The sequence below is a fragment of the Vanacampus margaritifer genome, chromosome 15 (assembly GCF_051991255.1).
Source record: "Vanacampus margaritifer isolate UIUO_Vmar chromosome 15, RoL_Vmar_1.0, whole genome shotgun sequence".
NCBI lineage: Eukaryota > Metazoa > Chordata > Actinopteri > Syngnathiformes > Syngnathidae > Vanacampus > Vanacampus margaritifer.
Genome location: NC_135446.1, coordinates 4,508,147 through 4,526,048, shown reverse-complemented (window position 1 = coordinate 4,526,048; position 17,902 = coordinate 4,508,147). Strand labels below are relative to the sequence as shown.

Here is a 17,902-nt window from a genome sequence, read left to right as displayed (position 1 = left end):
AATATTATGAGAAACTATTTCTATACTGTACACTCAAATGGGATTATTACACAATCACAATTGCCTAGTGATATCATTTTGATAATTTTATTTAAACAAAATCAGAAATTGAATTTTCATCAAACTATAGGGGTTTTTTTTGCATTTACTCTTTTAGCACAGTCTCTCTAAACATGATCTTTCAGTGGCCTGTACAAGCTTAATAATGCTCCCGAAGATCTTATACATTAATGCATAACAGATATATATATATACTGTAAAAAGCGCAGTGAAAATGGCATATTTTTGCATATTTATACATCAACCTAAAACAAAGCATCAGCCCACGTGAACAAGGTCATTTTCATTTCCATGTACTCATATTTGTTGTTCAGAGTCGATGCGAGTGGTTTGAAGTTTGTGAGTAAATACTACACACTCAGTCAGTCACTGTAAATATGGCTCTTTTTTTTTGGTTCAGTGCTCATGTAATCAATTTATTCATTCATACTTTCTCACTTGTTGTGACTCCTATTAAAATAATGAGCCACTCTTCATTATTGATGATAGTAATAGCACGCCATTCATTATTAATCATCAAATGAAGTCCAGAGGGAAGCAGGAAAGGACAGAGTTGAGTTGAACTGAAACTTTGGTCTTCCTCCGAGGTATGTTTTCCGGAAGGGTCAGTCCCACCTCTCACACGAATGCCAATGATGACGATGGTAATGATGAGGATGGTGACATGACGGATTTCGGTATGTGTGAGTGCTGTGAAAGTTGGTGTGGAAGGGTTAAAGGGTGTGCCCTTAAAGCACAGCTATGAATACAATATATATGCCATGCAGGCCCCCTCAGCCCACACCTAGCCCAAGTCCATCTCACTCATTGTGAATGGGGGGTGTACAGCTATATTTGGAGAACTGATGTCACAAGTGGCTTGAGCGCAATAGCTATAAGTGTTGGCGCATTGGGAGCCAGCGTGGCAAATCTGTGGACTGCACAATAGACCGGGCTCCAATTGGCATCAGCTGCATAATGTAAGTTCACTGATTTCTTTACTTTTACTGGCATTCTTGTGTGTGCCAATTTATCGTTTGCTCTCCTCATATATATATATATATATGGAGAGATGTATATATATATGTTATCATTACATATTTATATTGTTCCTGAATTCTGTTTGTTTGCTGGGATTTTTGTATTTTAATTCATTTTAAATATTCTTTTATAGACTACTTGTATTTAAAGTTTAAATGTTGCCTTTACATTCTTAAAGTGAAAAAGTAATGATGCAATCAAATTTCAATATTGTAAATATAATAAATTAATTGTTAATGTACCAGCAATTTTGCCCACAGTGCCAAGAGACCAAAATTTAAACCAGGTTCATTTATGCTGAATAAAAAACACAATAAAAAAAAAATCAGCAATGTAATTTTTTTAATTTCTTTAGCCTATCTAACGTTATCAGAATTTATTTTAAATTATTTGCATAGTTGTATTAGTCCAAAAACATTAAAAAGTTTCCCTTTAATTTTTTGGAAGTAAAAATAATTAAAGAAATCTAATTTCTGTATAATAAGTAATCTTTTTTCTTTTATTTTTTTAAAATCACAAGGTCATGCGTTCCAATGTTTTTATTAAGGTTTCATTATGCCGTAGCTAAACAGGAGATTAATTAACATGTCATATTAACATCGTGATATTTCTGTCTGCAATTGTGCCAAAATGTTAATAATTTCAAAAGCTGCAGCTGATGATTATTACCATTCACATGATAAATAAATAGTGTTGGTCTATCTTAAACACATCTCATACTACTGTAATGGGATTTTTCAAATCTTTTTTTACAGATCAGTCACCTGTCACCATGTACCACCCGAGGGTGCCTGCACTTGTCTTAATTTTGTTTGTACTGTTGCGTTGTATCGCCGCTGCTCCAAGCAACAGGTGAGCGAAATGAACACAGTGCAAATATTCCTACTTTTCTATTTTGCAGGAAGGTTAGACGGCGGCGGGTGGCTCGTATGAGATGTAGGCGTATAAGCGGAGGTCAGCACGCTATCGAAATTGTGCAAAATTGTGCTCGTCTGGGAAGATGTGAAGTGAAATGGGGGGATTTAAGTGGCCACTTTTTCTTCTCCCCATCGGGACTGCAGTTCCAAGATGTGGTCATCAGCTTTCTGTGCGACACAGTTTCTCATTTGTGATTCAGACACTCGAGTTCCAGCTCATTTGGCGAGGAGGAGGGTGCTCTGCCAGATGGCCAAGAATGGTCCGTGCCCATGTTCCCCTTCTCCAACCCCTTCCTCGGCCTCATGGCCACACGAGAGGTTCCAGATAAGAACAGGTGGATTATCTCCAAGACTCAAGTCAATCTGCTGTTTTTGCATCTAACAGCATCTTCTCTTGTCACTTTAGTCACCCCATTCAGAAGAGAAAGTGCAACACGGCCACCTGTGTCACCCAAAGACTAGCAGACTTTCTGGTGCGTTCCAGTAACACCATTGGCACTGTGTACGCGCCAACCAACGTGGGATCCGCCACCTATGGCAAGAGGGACCTACTTCTGCCTCCCAACTACTACCTTCCGCTCTAGTACTGACGACTTAACTGCTGATGGATGTATATGATAATTGTACAATAAATATGAGCAAGTGTTCCTGTTTCCTATCAACTTTAAGCAACGGTGCCTTTTGTTCAATGCATTTCCTTCAGAGTTGTTTTTGTGCTCTTCCACAGTGGCATGATGTAAAAAATAAAATAAAAATGTGCAACACCTATGAAGTTGACCTAGTTTGATAATAAAGCTGTACAAATATTTTCTCTTTGCCCCAAAAAACTGACCTGTTAAAATCTACATTATTGTGTAGAAGTGTTCAAGAAATACAGTATATTTAAAGTAGTAGAGAAATTTCACAGTATAAAATGTATGTAAGAATCTTTATTGCCTCATTTCATTGTCAAAGAGGAATTTAACTGGCCCTTTAAACTGTTTTAGATTTTCATATTTATATTACTGATATTACCAAAACAACACACAACGTGGAAAGTCAGTTTTTACATTTGTATCAATACTGTAGGCTACTTCTAACGTGTTTTTACAAAGTAGACTTTTAGCTAGAATAATTATCATCTTCCTCACCTTCCTATAATTAATTTTCTAATGAAAAATCATTAGACATACTGTTCCATAAAAATACTGTGTACAGATGCATGCTGTGCCGGTTTCAGCAGAAGAACCATCAGTCAAATTGAATAATACAATTTCTATATTGTATTATCTCCCCCAAATTAGGCTACTCTGACCTTAAATTTCCCTGGTCACTGATTTATGGGATTTAATTTTTTTGTAAGGATTTACTCTGATTATATCAGCCCCAAACAAAGAGAGGAATGTGCAGATGTAGCAACAAATTTCGAACATAACAATTTAATATTTTGGATGGCTCAGTTCTGGGTTGGGTTGACATCCATTCATCAATCAATGTTCTGAAGTGCTTCAAATATAGAATTCATTAACGTTATGAGGTGACTCAAAGAAATATATTGGATGCACGATGATGCTTAAACAAATATGGAATGTCACATTCCTTTAGGAAACAGTTTGTACAGTGTGTTATGCCACAATGTATTTATACGTTTGATAAGAGTCATGTGTTTTCTTCCTGTGGGGTTTTATAGGGTAGCATAATTAACCACAAGAGGTGAAATATGACGCACAACATTAACCCATGTTGGATTAACAGTGACCTGATCCCCTCACACTCTCACATCTACATGGTAAAAATGGACATGAAAGGTTTATGGAAAAATTACATCAAGCACCATCTTTTGCTGATGGGAAAAAAGCAATGCAGTCATAACGGATATCGTGTCAAGATTAGTTGATGATTTCATGCAAAAAATAAAATAAATCACAAATTGCATTGCACTTCAGCCGGCGTGGAGTTGTTTATATCACCGTGCTAATGTAGGCTGATGGAAGTGACATGTCTAATTCATGCATAGGTGGCCCCATTAATCTCTGACATCACAGGTCCACTTGTCATCTAAATTCAGACAATGGGGATTGCTGCATGCCCACGAATAATGAGAAAAATAACCAAATGTAAGCATTTTAATGCAGGGCAGTGTTGCTGGAGTGAAAACTCAAGTTTGCATGAGATTCTTGTCAACACTCTGTACAATGCCATTTTAAAAATATATAGTAATTTTCCGTTGCATTTTTAATACTTGAGTCATTTGTTTGGTAAATATGAGGAAACAAATAATTTGCCTACTGTGGGTTTTCTTTAAATAACAAATGTGTAATATTATTATGAATAACATTTGAACAATTACGACTATTTTAGAGTTGTGAACAACATAGAAAAAAGCGTTTCTTGTACATTTCAATAGTATTGCGTAATTGTGCCTTCATTCGTAAGCTCCACAGAGGTTAATTTTTTGCATTCGCGTAAAAACTATTATTTTACTACTTGCCGTAGTTTATGTAAACACCCTGGTCGCTTGCCGTAGTTCACGTAAACACGGAAGTGAATTCACACTCGCGTGCAACATTACAAAGATTCTTTTTATTTGCCGTAGGAGTAATTTAAAAGCATTGAGTTAATAAGCCCAATTTCGTAATCAAAATAATTGCATTGAAGGACCTGGAGAGATACATTTGGAGCGCAGTCTAGCGCTTGGAAATGTTTCTCACAACGTTAGCTTAGCATTACCATGGCAGATAAAATACGGAAAACATTCAAATTTGTCGTCGTCGGAGGTGGCATCGCGGGGGTGACGTGTGTTGAACAGGTGAAATATTAGCACTAAACAACAATACAACTGTATTAACGGATGTAGAATTGCTAAACACGAGCTTTGTGTGTGTGTGTACAGTTATCATCCAGTTTATCATCAGCTGACGTAGCTCTGATTACCGCAGGCCCCCACATAAAGGCCGTTACCAACTATAAACAGGTCAGACAAAGACGAAATACTGTCAAATCTTACTCAGAGACGGTGAACGAGCAGACACTCCCAGTGATGACCAGATGAACACACCTCATCAAGTGACATTTGAATGCATCATCATTTCATGTCTTTGCTATTAAGGTCGCCAAGGTCCTGGAAGAGTTTGATGTGGAGGAGCAACCAGCCAGTGTTCTGGAGGACAAATTCCCCAACTTGACTGTCTTTCACTCTGCTGTTACCTCACTGTACACACAATCACATGTAAGATCCTTGCATTTTCAGCCAAGTACCTTTTGAAAACTAAAGAAAAGAAAGGGGAATTAAACATCAGGTAATATTATGCATTAACTGATATACTAAATGGTCAATAATAAATTTAGCTTTACAATAAAAAAAACTGAAATAGACATGGAATACCTTAGGTCAGGCTTCCTCAATCCTGGTTCTCGAGGGCTGGAGTCCTGCAGGTTTTAGACGTTTCCCTCCTCCAACACAGCTGATTCATATAATCAGCTCATCAGCACGCTCTGCAGAAGCCTGATAATGTGTGCTGGAGGACGGAAACGTTTTAAACCTGCAGGACTCTGGCCCTGGAGGACCAGGAGTGAGGAAGCCCGCCTTCGGTCTACCCAAGGTCAGAGCAATTCGCTTGGTGATGTCATTTCAGCCGAGTTATGTAGCATACATTTTTTATTTCTATTCCTCTTGCAGAGCTAAAGGCTTGAAGCAACAAACAAAAAAACAAGCAAACAAAAAACTAATTTCAGGTAACTTGTGCTTTTTAATATTTAGAATCACTTTTACCATAGCTGCCGTTACATTTTGTCCAAGGACAAATATAATTTAAGCAACAAGTTAAGCAAATGTTTTGGAACTCTGGAATGACTCGTGTATTTCCTTAATCCAAAAACTCTGCCAACTTCAGCCACAATATTATTTTAATGTTAATTATATGGTCAATTGTTTCCGCCTAGTGGCAACATGGCCACATTTCACCAATTTACAAAACAAAAAATCAATGCCTTCATTGTGAGAAAACAAAATCTCAATATTCACACCCAAAAAATACAAAAATATTTGTTCATTTTTTAATTATTTCCAGTTGATTGAAACTGCAGATGGAAATGTTTATGGCTACGAGAAGCTGTGCATCTGCAGTGGGGCCAGACCGAAGCTGCTAACCCAGGACAAGCCGTATGTGCTGGGCATTCGGGACACGGACAGTGCCCAGGTAGCTACCTCCTTTTACATATTGTGGATTGTTGTTTATTTGTTTTTTTGCCTTTCATTTGAAGTCCAGAGAATGCTAAACGAGTAAGGTTTACCATCTAGTGACTGGGAGTAGGTCATGCAAATAAAGATTATAGACCATAATATCTAATTTCCTGTTGAGGATTTTTTCCTCCCATTGTGCAATGCAATTCCAAGCAAATACACAAAGTTACTTAATGAACAAATAGTATCTGGCAAGATATTTAACGTTTTAGAAGAGGGGTGGCCAAGTTGGGTCCACGAGAGCCACTATCCAGCCTGTTTTCCATGTTTCTCTCCACTAACACACCTGATTCATGATTAGGATCGTTATCAGGCTTCTGCAAAGCTTGCTGATGCGCTGAAGCAGGGAGACATGGAAAACAGGCAGGATAGGCGCTCTCGAGGACCGAACTTGGCCACTCCTGAAATTTCACACTCACAGTCATGTGTTTGCTTGTGTTTAAGGAGTTTCAGAAGCAGTTAACTAAAGCCAGAAGGATTGTTGTTGTTGGAAATGGAGGGATTGCCTTGGAGTTAGTGTGAGTATTTGTTTCATATGTTGCATGCTTACCTCGACGTGGACCAAAATTTTGCGTGATTTTGACAAATGCATGACATTGACCCTGCAATTTCCCACTAGGCAGGGCAAGTAGTGTTTTTTTCAGATTATAAATCACATATTTTTCATCGTTTGGCTAGTCCTGCTCCTTATATTCAGGTTCCATTTATTAAATACTGCACATGAAAATTACAGCTTAGACTGACACCCCAAATCCCGTTCCCTAATCGTGTTTACGGCAGCAAATGAGCTCCAGTTGGATTCCAAACTTCTACTTCTGACTACAAAATGTTTTCTTTTTAGTTACTTTGGTTCTTTATTATTCTTACTATTGTTGATTATTTTAACTATTGTGATTTTTCACAGTAATTAGGAAACAAATATAACTATTCAACATTTTTTAGATTTTCTGCCAATGTTCACTATGTTTAAATAACTTCTCCAACATTCCTAGGAAATCATAATGTCCCATAACTGGTGAGCTATATTTTTTAGAAAAGGCCCGCGGGCTACTCGTGAGGTCCTTGGGGGTTACTTGGTGACCCCTGGCCGATATGTTCCTCGCCTCACGTTATCATTGTTCCCCAGTCCCAAGAAGCCACAAGATGGCGCCAAAGCAATATTTTTATATTACACATAGCAAGCCGATTGCCACCAACCAACAAATCCCCAATGAGCACTCTGAGTTTGTCCTTTCTAATTCGTTTTGGGACTTTAAGTGAAAAGCGTTATTCCTTTTCTTGCACTTCTGGAATCACTCCAGTGAGGAATTTGCCACAAAACTGTGCAAATTAAATGTCGCCATGTTTGACCTGTCCAGTTGCAATCAAATGTTCAATTTTTGGGAAAATTAGATCCCGGACAAGCACCAGATGTGTTAGGTCTAAGCACAAAACAATGAATAAGTGATATTTATCGGCAAATAACATTGGATGTGTCTGTCCTCAAAGTCTAAATGTGTAACTGCTAATATGCAGGGATTTGCTGTCGATTCGGTTAGTATAGTATGTTCAGCCATCAAAAGCATGCAGTAAAGTGTATGATTCTAATCATGTACTGTGTAGGTATGAGGTGGAGGGCTGCGAGGTGATCTGGGCCATCAAGGACAAGGCCATCGGAAACACCTTCTTTGACGCGGGGGCGGCGCACTTCCTCATCCCGTCGCTGGGCGCCGGCAAGCCAGAGCGAGCAGCCCCCTGCAAGAGGGCTCGCTACACCACAGAGGAGCCGACAGCCGGCGAGGCTCAGACCTTCACCTCTGGTCTGGAATCCAAATTCCAAAACAAAACTTGTTCTCATCCCGTTACTCACGTGGGCCCTTGTTTCCAGATCGACACATGCGAGGGCGCGGCTCCGGTCCCACGGAGCCTGGCAGTGCACTCGGTCCAGACTGGCACCAAGGGCTTGTTCTCAAAGGAGCAGAGCGAGTGAGGACCTTTGCAAAACTTTGTTATGGGATCCTATCCTAAAATGTTGCTTGTTTATTTATGTTGGAAATAAAACTGGCTTGAACGTTTTTGTCCGTGTTGCGATCAGGCATCCCGCAGGGTTTCAGTGGAATATCAGTGTGAGGTGGAAAAGATCTTCACCTCTGAGGAAATGCTCAATTCCCAATTCCAAACACATAGACTCCATACTGGTGAGAATTAGATATACACTGGATATAGAAAGTCTTCACACCCATGTTCAAATGCCAGGTTACTGTGTTGTAAAAGTGTGACAAAGATCAATCATTATTTATTTTTTTTTAAAGTACCATTAATGTGACCTCTAAACTGTACAGCTCATTAGAAGACAGCAACTGAGATTATGTGGTTGCACAAGTGTGCACACCCATTTATAATCTGTAACTCCAAATGTTCTTGTTGCCTTTCCCTGACATTCTTCTCGTCTGCCAGAAGGAAATTGGCCCGTTTACATCCTGCTGACCAACGGCAAGACGTTTGGCTGTGACTTTGTCGTGAGCGCCACGGGGGTCACGCAGAACACGGAGCCATTTCTACACGGCAACAATGTACGTATTGTTGACTCATCATTTTGTTATTTACAAGTCCAGGAACTTTCCATTCGCACCCGTCAATAACTGCATTCAAATAAAAACACATTAGTACTCAATGTAATATATTTGTCAGTGGTTGAATGAAAGTATGCTGAAGCCCTAAAAAAAACCGGTTTGAATAATACAATAAATATTATTAGGGCTCTTAACACATTTGCTCCCAATGACGCATAAATACGTTCTATTCTAAATATTACCATGGCACCAAAAACATTTATATGTTTTTTATGTTTTTTTTTTTTTTTTTGATGCTAGAGCATACAGAAGGCTTTGATGCACCTTCGGGACTGAAGAGAATGGTTGAAGCAATGGTAGTTATTGCAGGCCAGCAGGTCGCATCAGAGTATAAGAGATCAATCAGGGCCATGTTGCAAAAAGTTCTTTTCCCCAGTGTTTTAAACAGGTTTGTGAATAATGATGAAATTTAGCAATATTCTAATTAGGGCTGAACAATTATGGAAAATAATCTAATTGCGACCCCCCCAAATTGCGGTTGCGATATCATATGTAAATATTTTTTTCAAGGTTCTTTTCAAATAATTTTTTACCCATCAAAAAGTTCATTATAATAAACAATATCAATGAAGCCTTAGTATCATAGTTTTTTTCTACTACAATTTACCACTTCAACATATCCAACTTTTCATGCTGCATAAAACATGACATGTAAACACTGCACTTTTTAAATACTGCATTTATCAATAAATAAATTCAATATACATATTTAAAAAATAAAACTTAGCAATCTCCAGTCACTAAACTCACACATGCTAAAGTGTAGGCAAAGTAAAATTAAACCTACTTATATGACGATTTGATAAAAAAAAAAAAAAAACACTCTCTGGCAATCCTTGTGGGTGGGTCGCGGGTTATGTAGTTTCCCAGGGTCTGGACGGGCCGTGAACGCAACACAGACTTTTGTTTTGGTAAACTAACCACATTCTGAGCTTTTGTGTTCTGGCGTGGTTACGGCCGACAGTTACTTGCAAATTGTCATTAAAGAGTTGTTGTTTATTCACCGCTTCGCTTGATTAGTTCACCAACGCTACAATACATGTACATTAAAAGAGACTGCGGCGGCGGCGGCATCTAAATGACGGTGAGTAATGATGAGTAATAATAATTTCGTCCGTCCTAATTTTCATTCATGAAATCGCACGACAAAACATATGACCACATACAGACCTATTTAGCCTCAAAATATAGGACAACTCAAATTTATCGGCCGCTGCCGGCCGCACATTTCCGTGTACACTCAGTTTACAAAACGTGCAACACTACGGCAACCGAAAAGTCATAACTTACAACGTTGAAGTGTTGTTTTAAAAACAAGATCAAACCTTGAGACATGTTAGACACTCGTCTCAAGGTCTCATGAGACAAAAAACTCACCAAAATGACGTGCACTTAGGGTGGCAGGCTTTAGTTACAGCGGTGACGTTCCTGTTCCCCCCCTTCTTTTCCTCCTTCCGCTCTGTTTCAATGCGCATTTAAATCGTAGCGTCTCATGATTATGTAATCGCGTTTTGTCAAACCGCGATTTAATTGATGCAAAACTGAAAAAGATACAAATATACTTTTTTTCCTGATGAAAGAAGATACTCTAATCTTTCTTTTGGTAGGTTCCATGTTTTTATAGTAATAGAACACAATATTCTCTGGGCCTTGCAAAATCAGTGAAAATCCAGCAAACAGCCGGGAGTGAAGGGGGTTGCTTCAGTGAAAATAGCTGTGAGTCAATGAGTTAATAATGTACATGCTGTACAACTGTGCTTAATCTTAATTTGTAGTGTTTTTAGGCAACTAGGTGTCACTAAAGTACAGAAGTAAGCACAACTACGACAGTATTTTACATTATTCCAAAATGCACTTTTTCTTATTTTTTGGGGGAAGTTCGCGGTTGCAGATGATGGCGGCCTCCGAGTCGACGACCACATGGCGACATCGGAGCCGGACGTCTACGCGGCCGGAGACGTGTGCACGGCATGCTGGGAGCACAGCCCACTATGGCAGCAGGTAAGCCAACGTCACACTGACAAAATAACGGTAAATATTTGATCTCATGGGCTCTTGTGCTTTGTGCAGATGCGTTTGTGGACGCAGGCTCGTCAGATGGGCTGGCACGCTGGCCGCTGCATGGCCGCGTGCGTCTTGGCCGAAGCCATCCAGTTGGACTTCTGCTTTGAGCTCTTCTCCCACATAACTACATTCTTCAACTACAAGGCATGTGACATTGAACTCATGCCAGTGAGCGTTACGGCTGAACTATTTTGAAAAATAAATTGGCCGTGTCAGAAAACATTATTAAACTGTTTTCATCTAGGTGGTTTTGCTGGGAAAGTTTAACGCGCAGGGGCTGGGCTCCGACTATGAGCTTCTGCTGCGCTACGCCAATGGCCAGGAGTATGTCAAGGTGACGTTACACAACCCAACTCCTGCATCTGTAAACTGGCGTCAGACCGAGTCTTTGCACACAACTTGTTTGTTTTTGTTTCCAGGTGGTTCTACAAGGTGGCAGGATGGTGGGAGCAGTGCTCATCGGGGAAACCGACTTGGAGGAGACCTTTGAGAACCTCATCTTGAACCAGATGGATCTCACGCCGTACGGGGAGGATCTTCTCAATCCCAACGTCGATATAGAGGACTACTTCGATTGAGCCAACATATATGTTGATCTTACTTATGCTTTGGAAAAGGACATAGAAATGTGTTTCCTTTGTTTGTTTCTTTGAAGCCTGTGTTTACATAAAGAGGATGTTTGAGGTCATGTGCCCAGTACTGTAGTTAATGAGTAATGAATGAGGAATCAGTTTTAATTAGGGTTGCAAGGGGCTGGAAAATATCCAGTAAATTTCCATGGGAGGTTCAAATGGGACATTTAGAAATACAGTAGTTGGATTAAGCTAAAATATTAATATATTGAAGTTCTCTACAAAAGAGCCAACCATCAGTTTTCCGAGTGGATGGTTTAATTCCTTCTATTCACATTTAATGTCCTATGGAAAGTCTCCAACTTTGTAAATTGTCAGAATTTTGCAACCCCATCTTTAATCTCAAAGCAGACACATCACTGATCTGCAGTTTTCCCATGAACACGATGCATAGTTTTAAGCATGCTACTCAGCTGAGCTCACCTCTTTTCATGCCTTTAAAAACAAACACTTTTGTTGCTAAGTGGATCACATTACAATCCAAACAGCTCATCTTGTGCCTCGCGAGGCCTTTTTTTTTTTTTTAACAATTGACATTATAAACTCACATAGTGCTTCTTATTGTTATACGCAGAATATGTTGCTCTTGGCAATGTTTCTGTTCCATTGAAAATCCACTGACATGCCTTTATATATATATATATATATATGAGAAAAAATACAAGGCAAGTAGAAAGACTGATTATTTAAGCTATTCATTTCAAGAGTCATCCAGCTTTTTCCACATTTTGTTGTGTTTTGGGTCAGGTGTTATCCAGGTCAGCGGTTCAACAATTGGAACTTGCACACATTGATTTTGTGGCTCTCAGTGGTTGATCAATTGCTTTACTCCCAAAACGAAAATGTTGATGTTGCCAAACAATTTCTAATGAGCATTCAGGTGAGCTGATACTTGATTAGATTAGGCTTGATTAGTTAAAAAGCAGAGTGTACATGAGTCCTAAAATTGCAGCGTCAGTTGTCAATCACAGCAGGACAGAGTTTGGGTAAAAAGTAGGCTAAGCTGTGTGACGATAGTGTACAAATAGGAATTTAGGTTGTATCAGCAAGTTAATCGTAAATCTTGAGCTTGACAATGTCACAAAGAGCAGTTTGGCTTTTCTTCCTGCTGAGGAATCACATGCTTATCCTATTCTTATCCAGCCAGTGGAACCACAAAAAAGGTCTTATTATGCTGCTGAACCGGTTGGGAACAAGCTGTCAGTGTTCCGCTATGGCGAACATGCTGTTTCAGCATAATAACACGTGTTAATAGTTCAGGCTGTGCAGAGAAGAATTGCTATGAAGTTATGTAATTTGCTCATCAGCTCCTCGGTGCCTTCTTTTTCATGTTGCCATTTGACTTCAGGTTAAATTTAGCTGGCTTTGACTTCAAATTTGATAACGCGAGCATACACGTACACAAAATGTTATTGTACAAGTGCACCAATGTCCTTGTTCATATTTGACACTTGATTATTTCCCGAAAATGATTTAAAAAAAAAAAAATTTTAGGGGCAATGTTCATGTCAGAACTTGAAAAAGTCATGAGAACTGTTTGTATATTCACCACATTTGCACAGATTCGCTCAAAAACATGCACCATATATTGGAACGTTAATGGCGGAATCCTGGAACGGCATTATCAATTATTATATATAAAGTTCGGGATGAAAGCATATAGGGCAAAAATAAATATACTTTTACTATTCTCTGAAACGTTCCTTAATCAGCCATTTACTGACTACTTGGCCCATGTCAGAAGTGACCCAGGCCAAAACATACTTTTAGAGTGTATTGAATGAAAACGAACAGTGAACGGGTTAAGAGTGGCGTGTATGCCACTAGACAGCGCGATCCATTTAGGTAAAGTGGATTTGCCGTCTCTATGTCCGTCCGCCCATTTGGCTTAGCAGCACACGAGCTGACATTTAAAACGTTTAGACCTGACGACGCACGCCTCACCACATTCGAAGTGGTTTACGGATGTGACGTCAAACAGGCCAGAACATTATCGCTTTAACTCGTGTACGTTTGTATGGGTACACCAGCGTGCGCCGTTTGGTGTTACGTAAATACACTCACCCTCAAGATATCCCGTTGTTGTTGTCTAATAAAATTGTGGTTTTAGATTTTTTCTGAAAATTGCGTGAATATGATTCTAAACACAAGCGTTTACTGACATTCTGAATGAAAAAAGTGAACGTGTAGGCTTTTAAAAGACGGTGTACGCCGTTTCATTAATCAAGCGCTTCTCGTAGCATTGGCCTACCGTCATGCACCGAGCGAACTTTTCCCCCAGGTGGGCGGGTGCATTTAGAGAGGCGTTGTCGCATTCTGTCCTCTCTCCTCACAAGCTCACACTCACTCATTTGGATCATATGTAGTGCACTGTCACTTTCTTCACACATTGCTTGCTTGTTTCTCGCCACCTTGTTACGATTATACCGCAAATAAAAACGAAGTATGGCTAACTACATTCACGTACCCGAAGAGGCTCCGGCCGTGCCTAAAATCGATGTGACGGTTGAGGAGCGAGACTACAGAACAGGCGCGTTGAAACTGGTCAAGGAGCTGAGACCGAGCTGGAAACCCTCCGAGGTCAAAATGAAGGTGGAGTTAATTTTTCTTTTGTGGTTATTTATTCCTTACAAAAACGTACTTTACCCTCCCCCATCACAGTAACGCGATCTTAAAGCTCTTGGGAGCACATTCAAGATAGCGGAATGGCTCGAAACGACAACTTCCTTATTAAAAATGGCCACTGCGGAGATATAATACCGCAAATGTATGACAAATGAATTCATATTGTTGTTTTTGTCATTATTAGTTTCATCAGTGGTTTTATTATACCAGATAAGTGGGTATTTTTCCTGCTGCTATTAGCTTCTGCGTCACTTCCAAGTCACGATCCAAACCTTCGCGAGCTTTCGGTGGACGTCTCTAGTGTGGTCACTTTTTTAGGCACAACTCTAAGCTTCAACCAGTGTGTTAAAAAGGGGATGAACTAGTTGATTATTTACCTTCTGTCATCTAGTGATATGTTTAATGTTTCTGCCTATCATTATACATCGCTGACATAGCGGTTTTAAGGAAACAGTTTGGGTAAAACTGTGTACTTGCAGTTACACACTAATAATAATTATAATCACCAATTGTATAATGAATGCTAAAAACTATTGTAATTGTTCTAGATTCAGAGTTTATTAATGAGTTGAAGCTCATCATTGGAAACTCTGCCAACAAATACGTAAGAGTGCCTTGAGCCCAGAGTGAAATTGAGTAGATTATTTTTTGCCTATGTCACCTGCCTCGGGGGGGGGGCAAACTGCAAATGTCTTGTAGCCTTTTCACATTATTAAGTTAACAGAGTCCACAAACTATTACATTTTCATAAAACATTGGAGCAGGATGGTGCATGAGCCTAAGACAAACAAAACATACTGCAGAGAATCCCCCACCACCTCCTCCACCACCACCATTAATAGTTCAGCCTTGGTTATGTTCCATTCAAGAGGTGAAAGCTGACATGCATTTGAGCACTGCAACTCAGACAGAGAGTTATGTTGTGGAGGGTGGGTGATGTCAACACAGCCAGGATGGGAGTTGGTCACGCGCCCTGACCCTCTTTTCCCGTCTTCATCAATGAGCCAGTGGAGAACAAAAATGGGGAACTCAGCAAATGCCAGTCATTGGGTCGGCATGAAAATAAAATTCCTGTCATTCCCAGTCGGTGCCTCATAGAGGCAACAATCAGGGCTGGTATGTTGACACCCCCACCGCAGCACAGCTCAAACAAAATGTTCCCGGCTTCAAAAGAGAGAGGCTTGAATGGAGTCCAACATGCATCCTCAAGTTATGTAACTTGGGGAGAGAGAAAAAAAGACAAAACGTCGAGGCATATGTTCTTAATTGTTTCTAAACTCTCTTTTTCAGTACTTCACTGACGGCATCACCAATAAGCTGCTGGGCTGCTACGTGGGCACGGCCATGCAGGACGTGGTGCTGGTTCGTATCTACGGTAACAAGACTGAGCTGTTAATTGACCGTGAGAACGAGGTGAAGAGTTTCCGGGTGCTGCACGCGCACCGCTGCGCCCCGCGTCTCTACTGCACCTTCAACAACGGCTTGTGCTACGAGTTTCTGCAAGGCGCTGCTCTAGAGCCGGAGCACATCCGCAGCCAGCCTGTATTCAGGTATCTCTCAGGAAAATTAGCAGGGACGCAAACGTTGAAGCAGGATTTTGTAGGGGAATTCTGTACTGTAAACCAGAATCCAGTTATTTTGGCATTCATGAAATGGCTTTGTCTCCTTTGCCAGGCTCATTGCCAGACAGCTCGCCAAGTATCACGCCATCCATGCTCACAATGGCTGGGTGCCCCAGTCGGACTTGTGGCTGAAGATGGGCAAGTACTTCTCTCTCATCCCAAAGCACTTCACAGACCCAGAGAAGAATGCTAGGTGAGCCTTCTATCTTCTCAACCATATTCCATCACATGTCACATGCTATAATGAAATTTCACTCTTGGTCACACTCTTTTCCAAATAAGTGGGTTTACTGTAAAAATGACCCCTTAAATAAAAGTCAATTGAAGAACATTGTATGTTTAAACACCAATATGTTGAACCCAAAACACATTTTCATCTAATGAAAGACTGCTAGCTTAATGCTTGCCAACATATAGCTGCACAATATTGGAAAAACATGCAATATGCGATATAGTTGCTGAATATAGCGATATCGATATTATTGCGATATTTAACATGTACCTAAATAAATTGTATTTATGTATGTATGTAATTGTGTTTTAAAATCTAATGAAATAATTACATTTTTTCATGCGGCAAAATAAGCAAACTCAATGTATTCTTAGTTAATAATAATAATAATAATAATAATAATTCATTACAATTGGAAGCGCCTTTCAAGACCTTCAAGGACACTGTACAACAGTTAAAAACAAAATTTAAAACAAAAATTCTACAGAAGCAACACTAAAGCAACATTTAGGAACTTTCAGTTTACGTTGATCATGGCGACGCCATATGGGCAAAAGCGGTATTATGTCTGAAAGAAGACCACATTTCCTATGAGGACAAGCGCATTATGTCGTTTTTTTTTAGCGAGTGAAATCCGGGCCCATGTTCATCCTCGTCTGTCCTTTCATCCGGGGTAGCTTTTGACATAGGCCATAAAGCAGTCAGCACATTTGTAGTGTAGGGAAGTGAACCCAGGCCGCCTGCATCGAGGGCAAGCGACGCTACTCACACCTGCACTCTTAAAGTGTCAATGAGTTCTCGATCGAGTAGCGCGCGCACACACGCACGACAAACTTTCACAAGAGCATAACAATTTTACAGATAAAATAACTCTTGTGTGCAAAGTATGCCTTGATAATCCCTTTTGGTTTCATAGTTCTGACAGATAAAGGCAAGTAAATGCAGGTCAGGGAAGGGTGTTGAAACAATAATGATATTATTTATATTAATCTATTTTTAGCTCCATGCAGGTAGCCAAAGGAGTGTTTATATTCACTTTGTCAGCCCAAGGTGTGCAAAAGTGCTGCTGGCAATAACAACTTTGTGTGTGTTAGCACCAAACAGCAATTCAAAACAAACAACGACTGACTTTGCACTCAGGTGCTGCTCACCTTGTTGAGGAAACGCTAAAGTGCTGACTCAGGTTGCCCGTACATGACGCAGTTTACAATCCCTAATTGTGCTTCCTTCACTCCCTGCCCCCGCCAGGTTGACCACGGAGGTGCCGAGCCCACGTTGCCTCCGGGACGAGCTGTTGTGGCTCCAGCAGAGCTTGTCAGTGCTGGGCTCCCCCGTAGTCCTGTGCCACAACGACCTGCTGTGCAAAAACATCATCTATAATCAGCAGGCCGGTGAGTCCTCCGCCCCGTGCCGTGCGTCATGCAAATTGTCGTGTGGCTGCTTTGTGTTGTATCGAGTGCAGCGCCTTGGCTCCACTCCTGCCTGTGCCTGGCACATCTCACTCATTGACGCTTGCCGTTTGTACTGGGCTGTGTTGTAGTAAAGGTGGTTTGGCTAACATCCCCCCAATTAAAGTTAATTAAAAGTACTGTTATCAGCCTGATGAAACACTTGCAACATGTCAATTTTGGTGCCTCTGGCATATTTCCAGGGCTGAATGAGAAAGAAGTCAAGGGTGTATATCATGTGGGGGGGGGGGGGGGGGGGGTTATGTAATGGGCGGGGGTTGTATCGGAGCTGTCAGCCCCTCCTCGCCCGCTGGAGGCGAGGGGCGGGGCCCTTCTCACAGCTCCTTGTGTCTAGCCTCTCTCCCATAGGAGGAACAGCCGAGGCTTCGGCTGCCCCCGGGGAGCCAATGGAGAGCGGCAAACTTCGGGCGCAGTCGCCCCGTGGGGG

General features: G+C 40.6%; 3 protein-coding genes across 4 annotated transcripts in view; all 3 read left to right on the top strand.

Annotated features, from left to right (window-relative positions):
- Positions 1 to 678: 678 nt before the first annotated feature.
- iapp (islet amyloid polypeptide) lies at positions 679 to 2,705 on the top strand. 2 transcript variants are annotated; one of them, XM_077544602.1, is made up of 4 exons: positions 679 to 1,019; positions 1,836 to 1,932; positions 2,198 to 2,332; positions 2,404 to 2,705. In XM_077544602.1, the coding sequence occupies exons 2-4, from the start codon at positions 1,853 to 1,855 to the stop codon at positions 2,579 to 2,581; spliced, it is 393 nt and encodes a 130-aa protein (XP_077400728.1). In that variant the 5' UTR covers positions 679 to 1,019; positions 1,836 to 1,852; the 3' UTR covers positions 2,582 to 2,705. The 2 variants fall into 2 exon arrangements, with proteins under 2 accessions (XP_077400728.1, XP_077400727.1); XM_077544601.1 differs by lacking the exon at positions 679 to 1,019 and having other exon boundaries at positions 1,554 to 1,932.
- Positions 2,706 to 4,483: 1,778 nt separating this feature from the next.
- On the top strand, positions 4,484 to 11,583 carry pyroxd1 (pyridine nucleotide-disulphide oxidoreductase domain 1). The gene is made up of 13 exons (XM_077544600.1): positions 4,484 to 4,785; positions 4,870 to 4,950; positions 5,086 to 5,205; positions 6,047 to 6,175; positions 6,664 to 6,737; positions 7,822 to 8,018; positions 8,087 to 8,184; positions 8,294 to 8,396; positions 8,656 to 8,771; positions 10,710 to 10,832; positions 10,902 to 11,039; positions 11,140 to 11,229; positions 11,315 to 11,583. The coding sequence occupies exons 1-13, from the start codon at positions 4,708 to 4,710 to the stop codon at positions 11,471 to 11,473; spliced, it is 1,506 nt and encodes a 501-aa protein (XP_077400726.1). The 5' UTR covers positions 4,484 to 4,707; the 3' UTR covers positions 11,474 to 11,583.
- A 2,239-nt stretch (positions 11,584 to 13,822) lies between these two features.
- The window catches only part of etnk1 (ethanolamine kinase 1), a 15,489-nt gene continuing 11,409 nt past the window's right edge, over positions 13,823 to 17,902 (top strand). The window contains exons 1-4 of the mRNA XM_077544436.1: positions 13,823 to 14,119; positions 15,443 to 15,702; positions 15,827 to 15,967; positions 17,255 to 17,397. Coding sequence (XP_077400562.1) covers positions 13,973 to 14,119; positions 15,443 to 15,702; positions 15,827 to 15,967; positions 17,255 to 17,397 — 691 coding nt within the window. The 5' untranslated portion in view covers positions 13,823 to 13,972. The remainder of the gene's footprint in view (positions 14,120 to 15,442; positions 15,703 to 15,826; positions 15,968 to 17,254; positions 17,398 to 17,902) is intronic.

What these genes read in the sequence shown, in the direction of transcription:
- iapp (XM_077544601.1), top strand. Translation starts at nt 1,808, where the DNA reads ATGGGATTTTTCAAATCTTTTTTTACAGATCAGTCACCTGTCACCATG. An exon ending in GCCGCTGCTCCAAGCAACAG is followed by an intron (nt 1,933 to 2,197) that starts GTGAGCGAAATG and finishes TTTGTGATTCAG; the next exon opens with ACACTCGAGTTCCAGCTCAT. An exon ending in GAGGTTCCAGATAAGAACAG is followed by an intron (nt 2,333 to 2,403) that starts GTGGATTATCTC and finishes TTGTCACTTTAG; the next exon opens with TCACCCCATTCAGAAGAGAA.
- pyroxd1 (XM_077544600.1), top strand. Translation starts at nt 4,708, where the DNA reads ATGGCAGATAAAATACGGAAAACATTCAAATTTGTCGTCGTCGGAGGT. An exon ending in TTCTCAAAGGAGCAGAGCGA is followed by an intron (nt 8,185 to 8,293) that starts GTGAGGACCTTT and finishes TGTTGCGATCAG; the next exon opens with GCATCCCGCAGGGTTTCAGT. An exon ending in ATGGCCAGGAGTATGTCAAG is followed by an intron (nt 11,230 to 11,314) that starts GTGACGTTACAC and finishes TTTTGTTTCCAG; the next exon opens with GTGGTTCTACAAGGTGGCAG.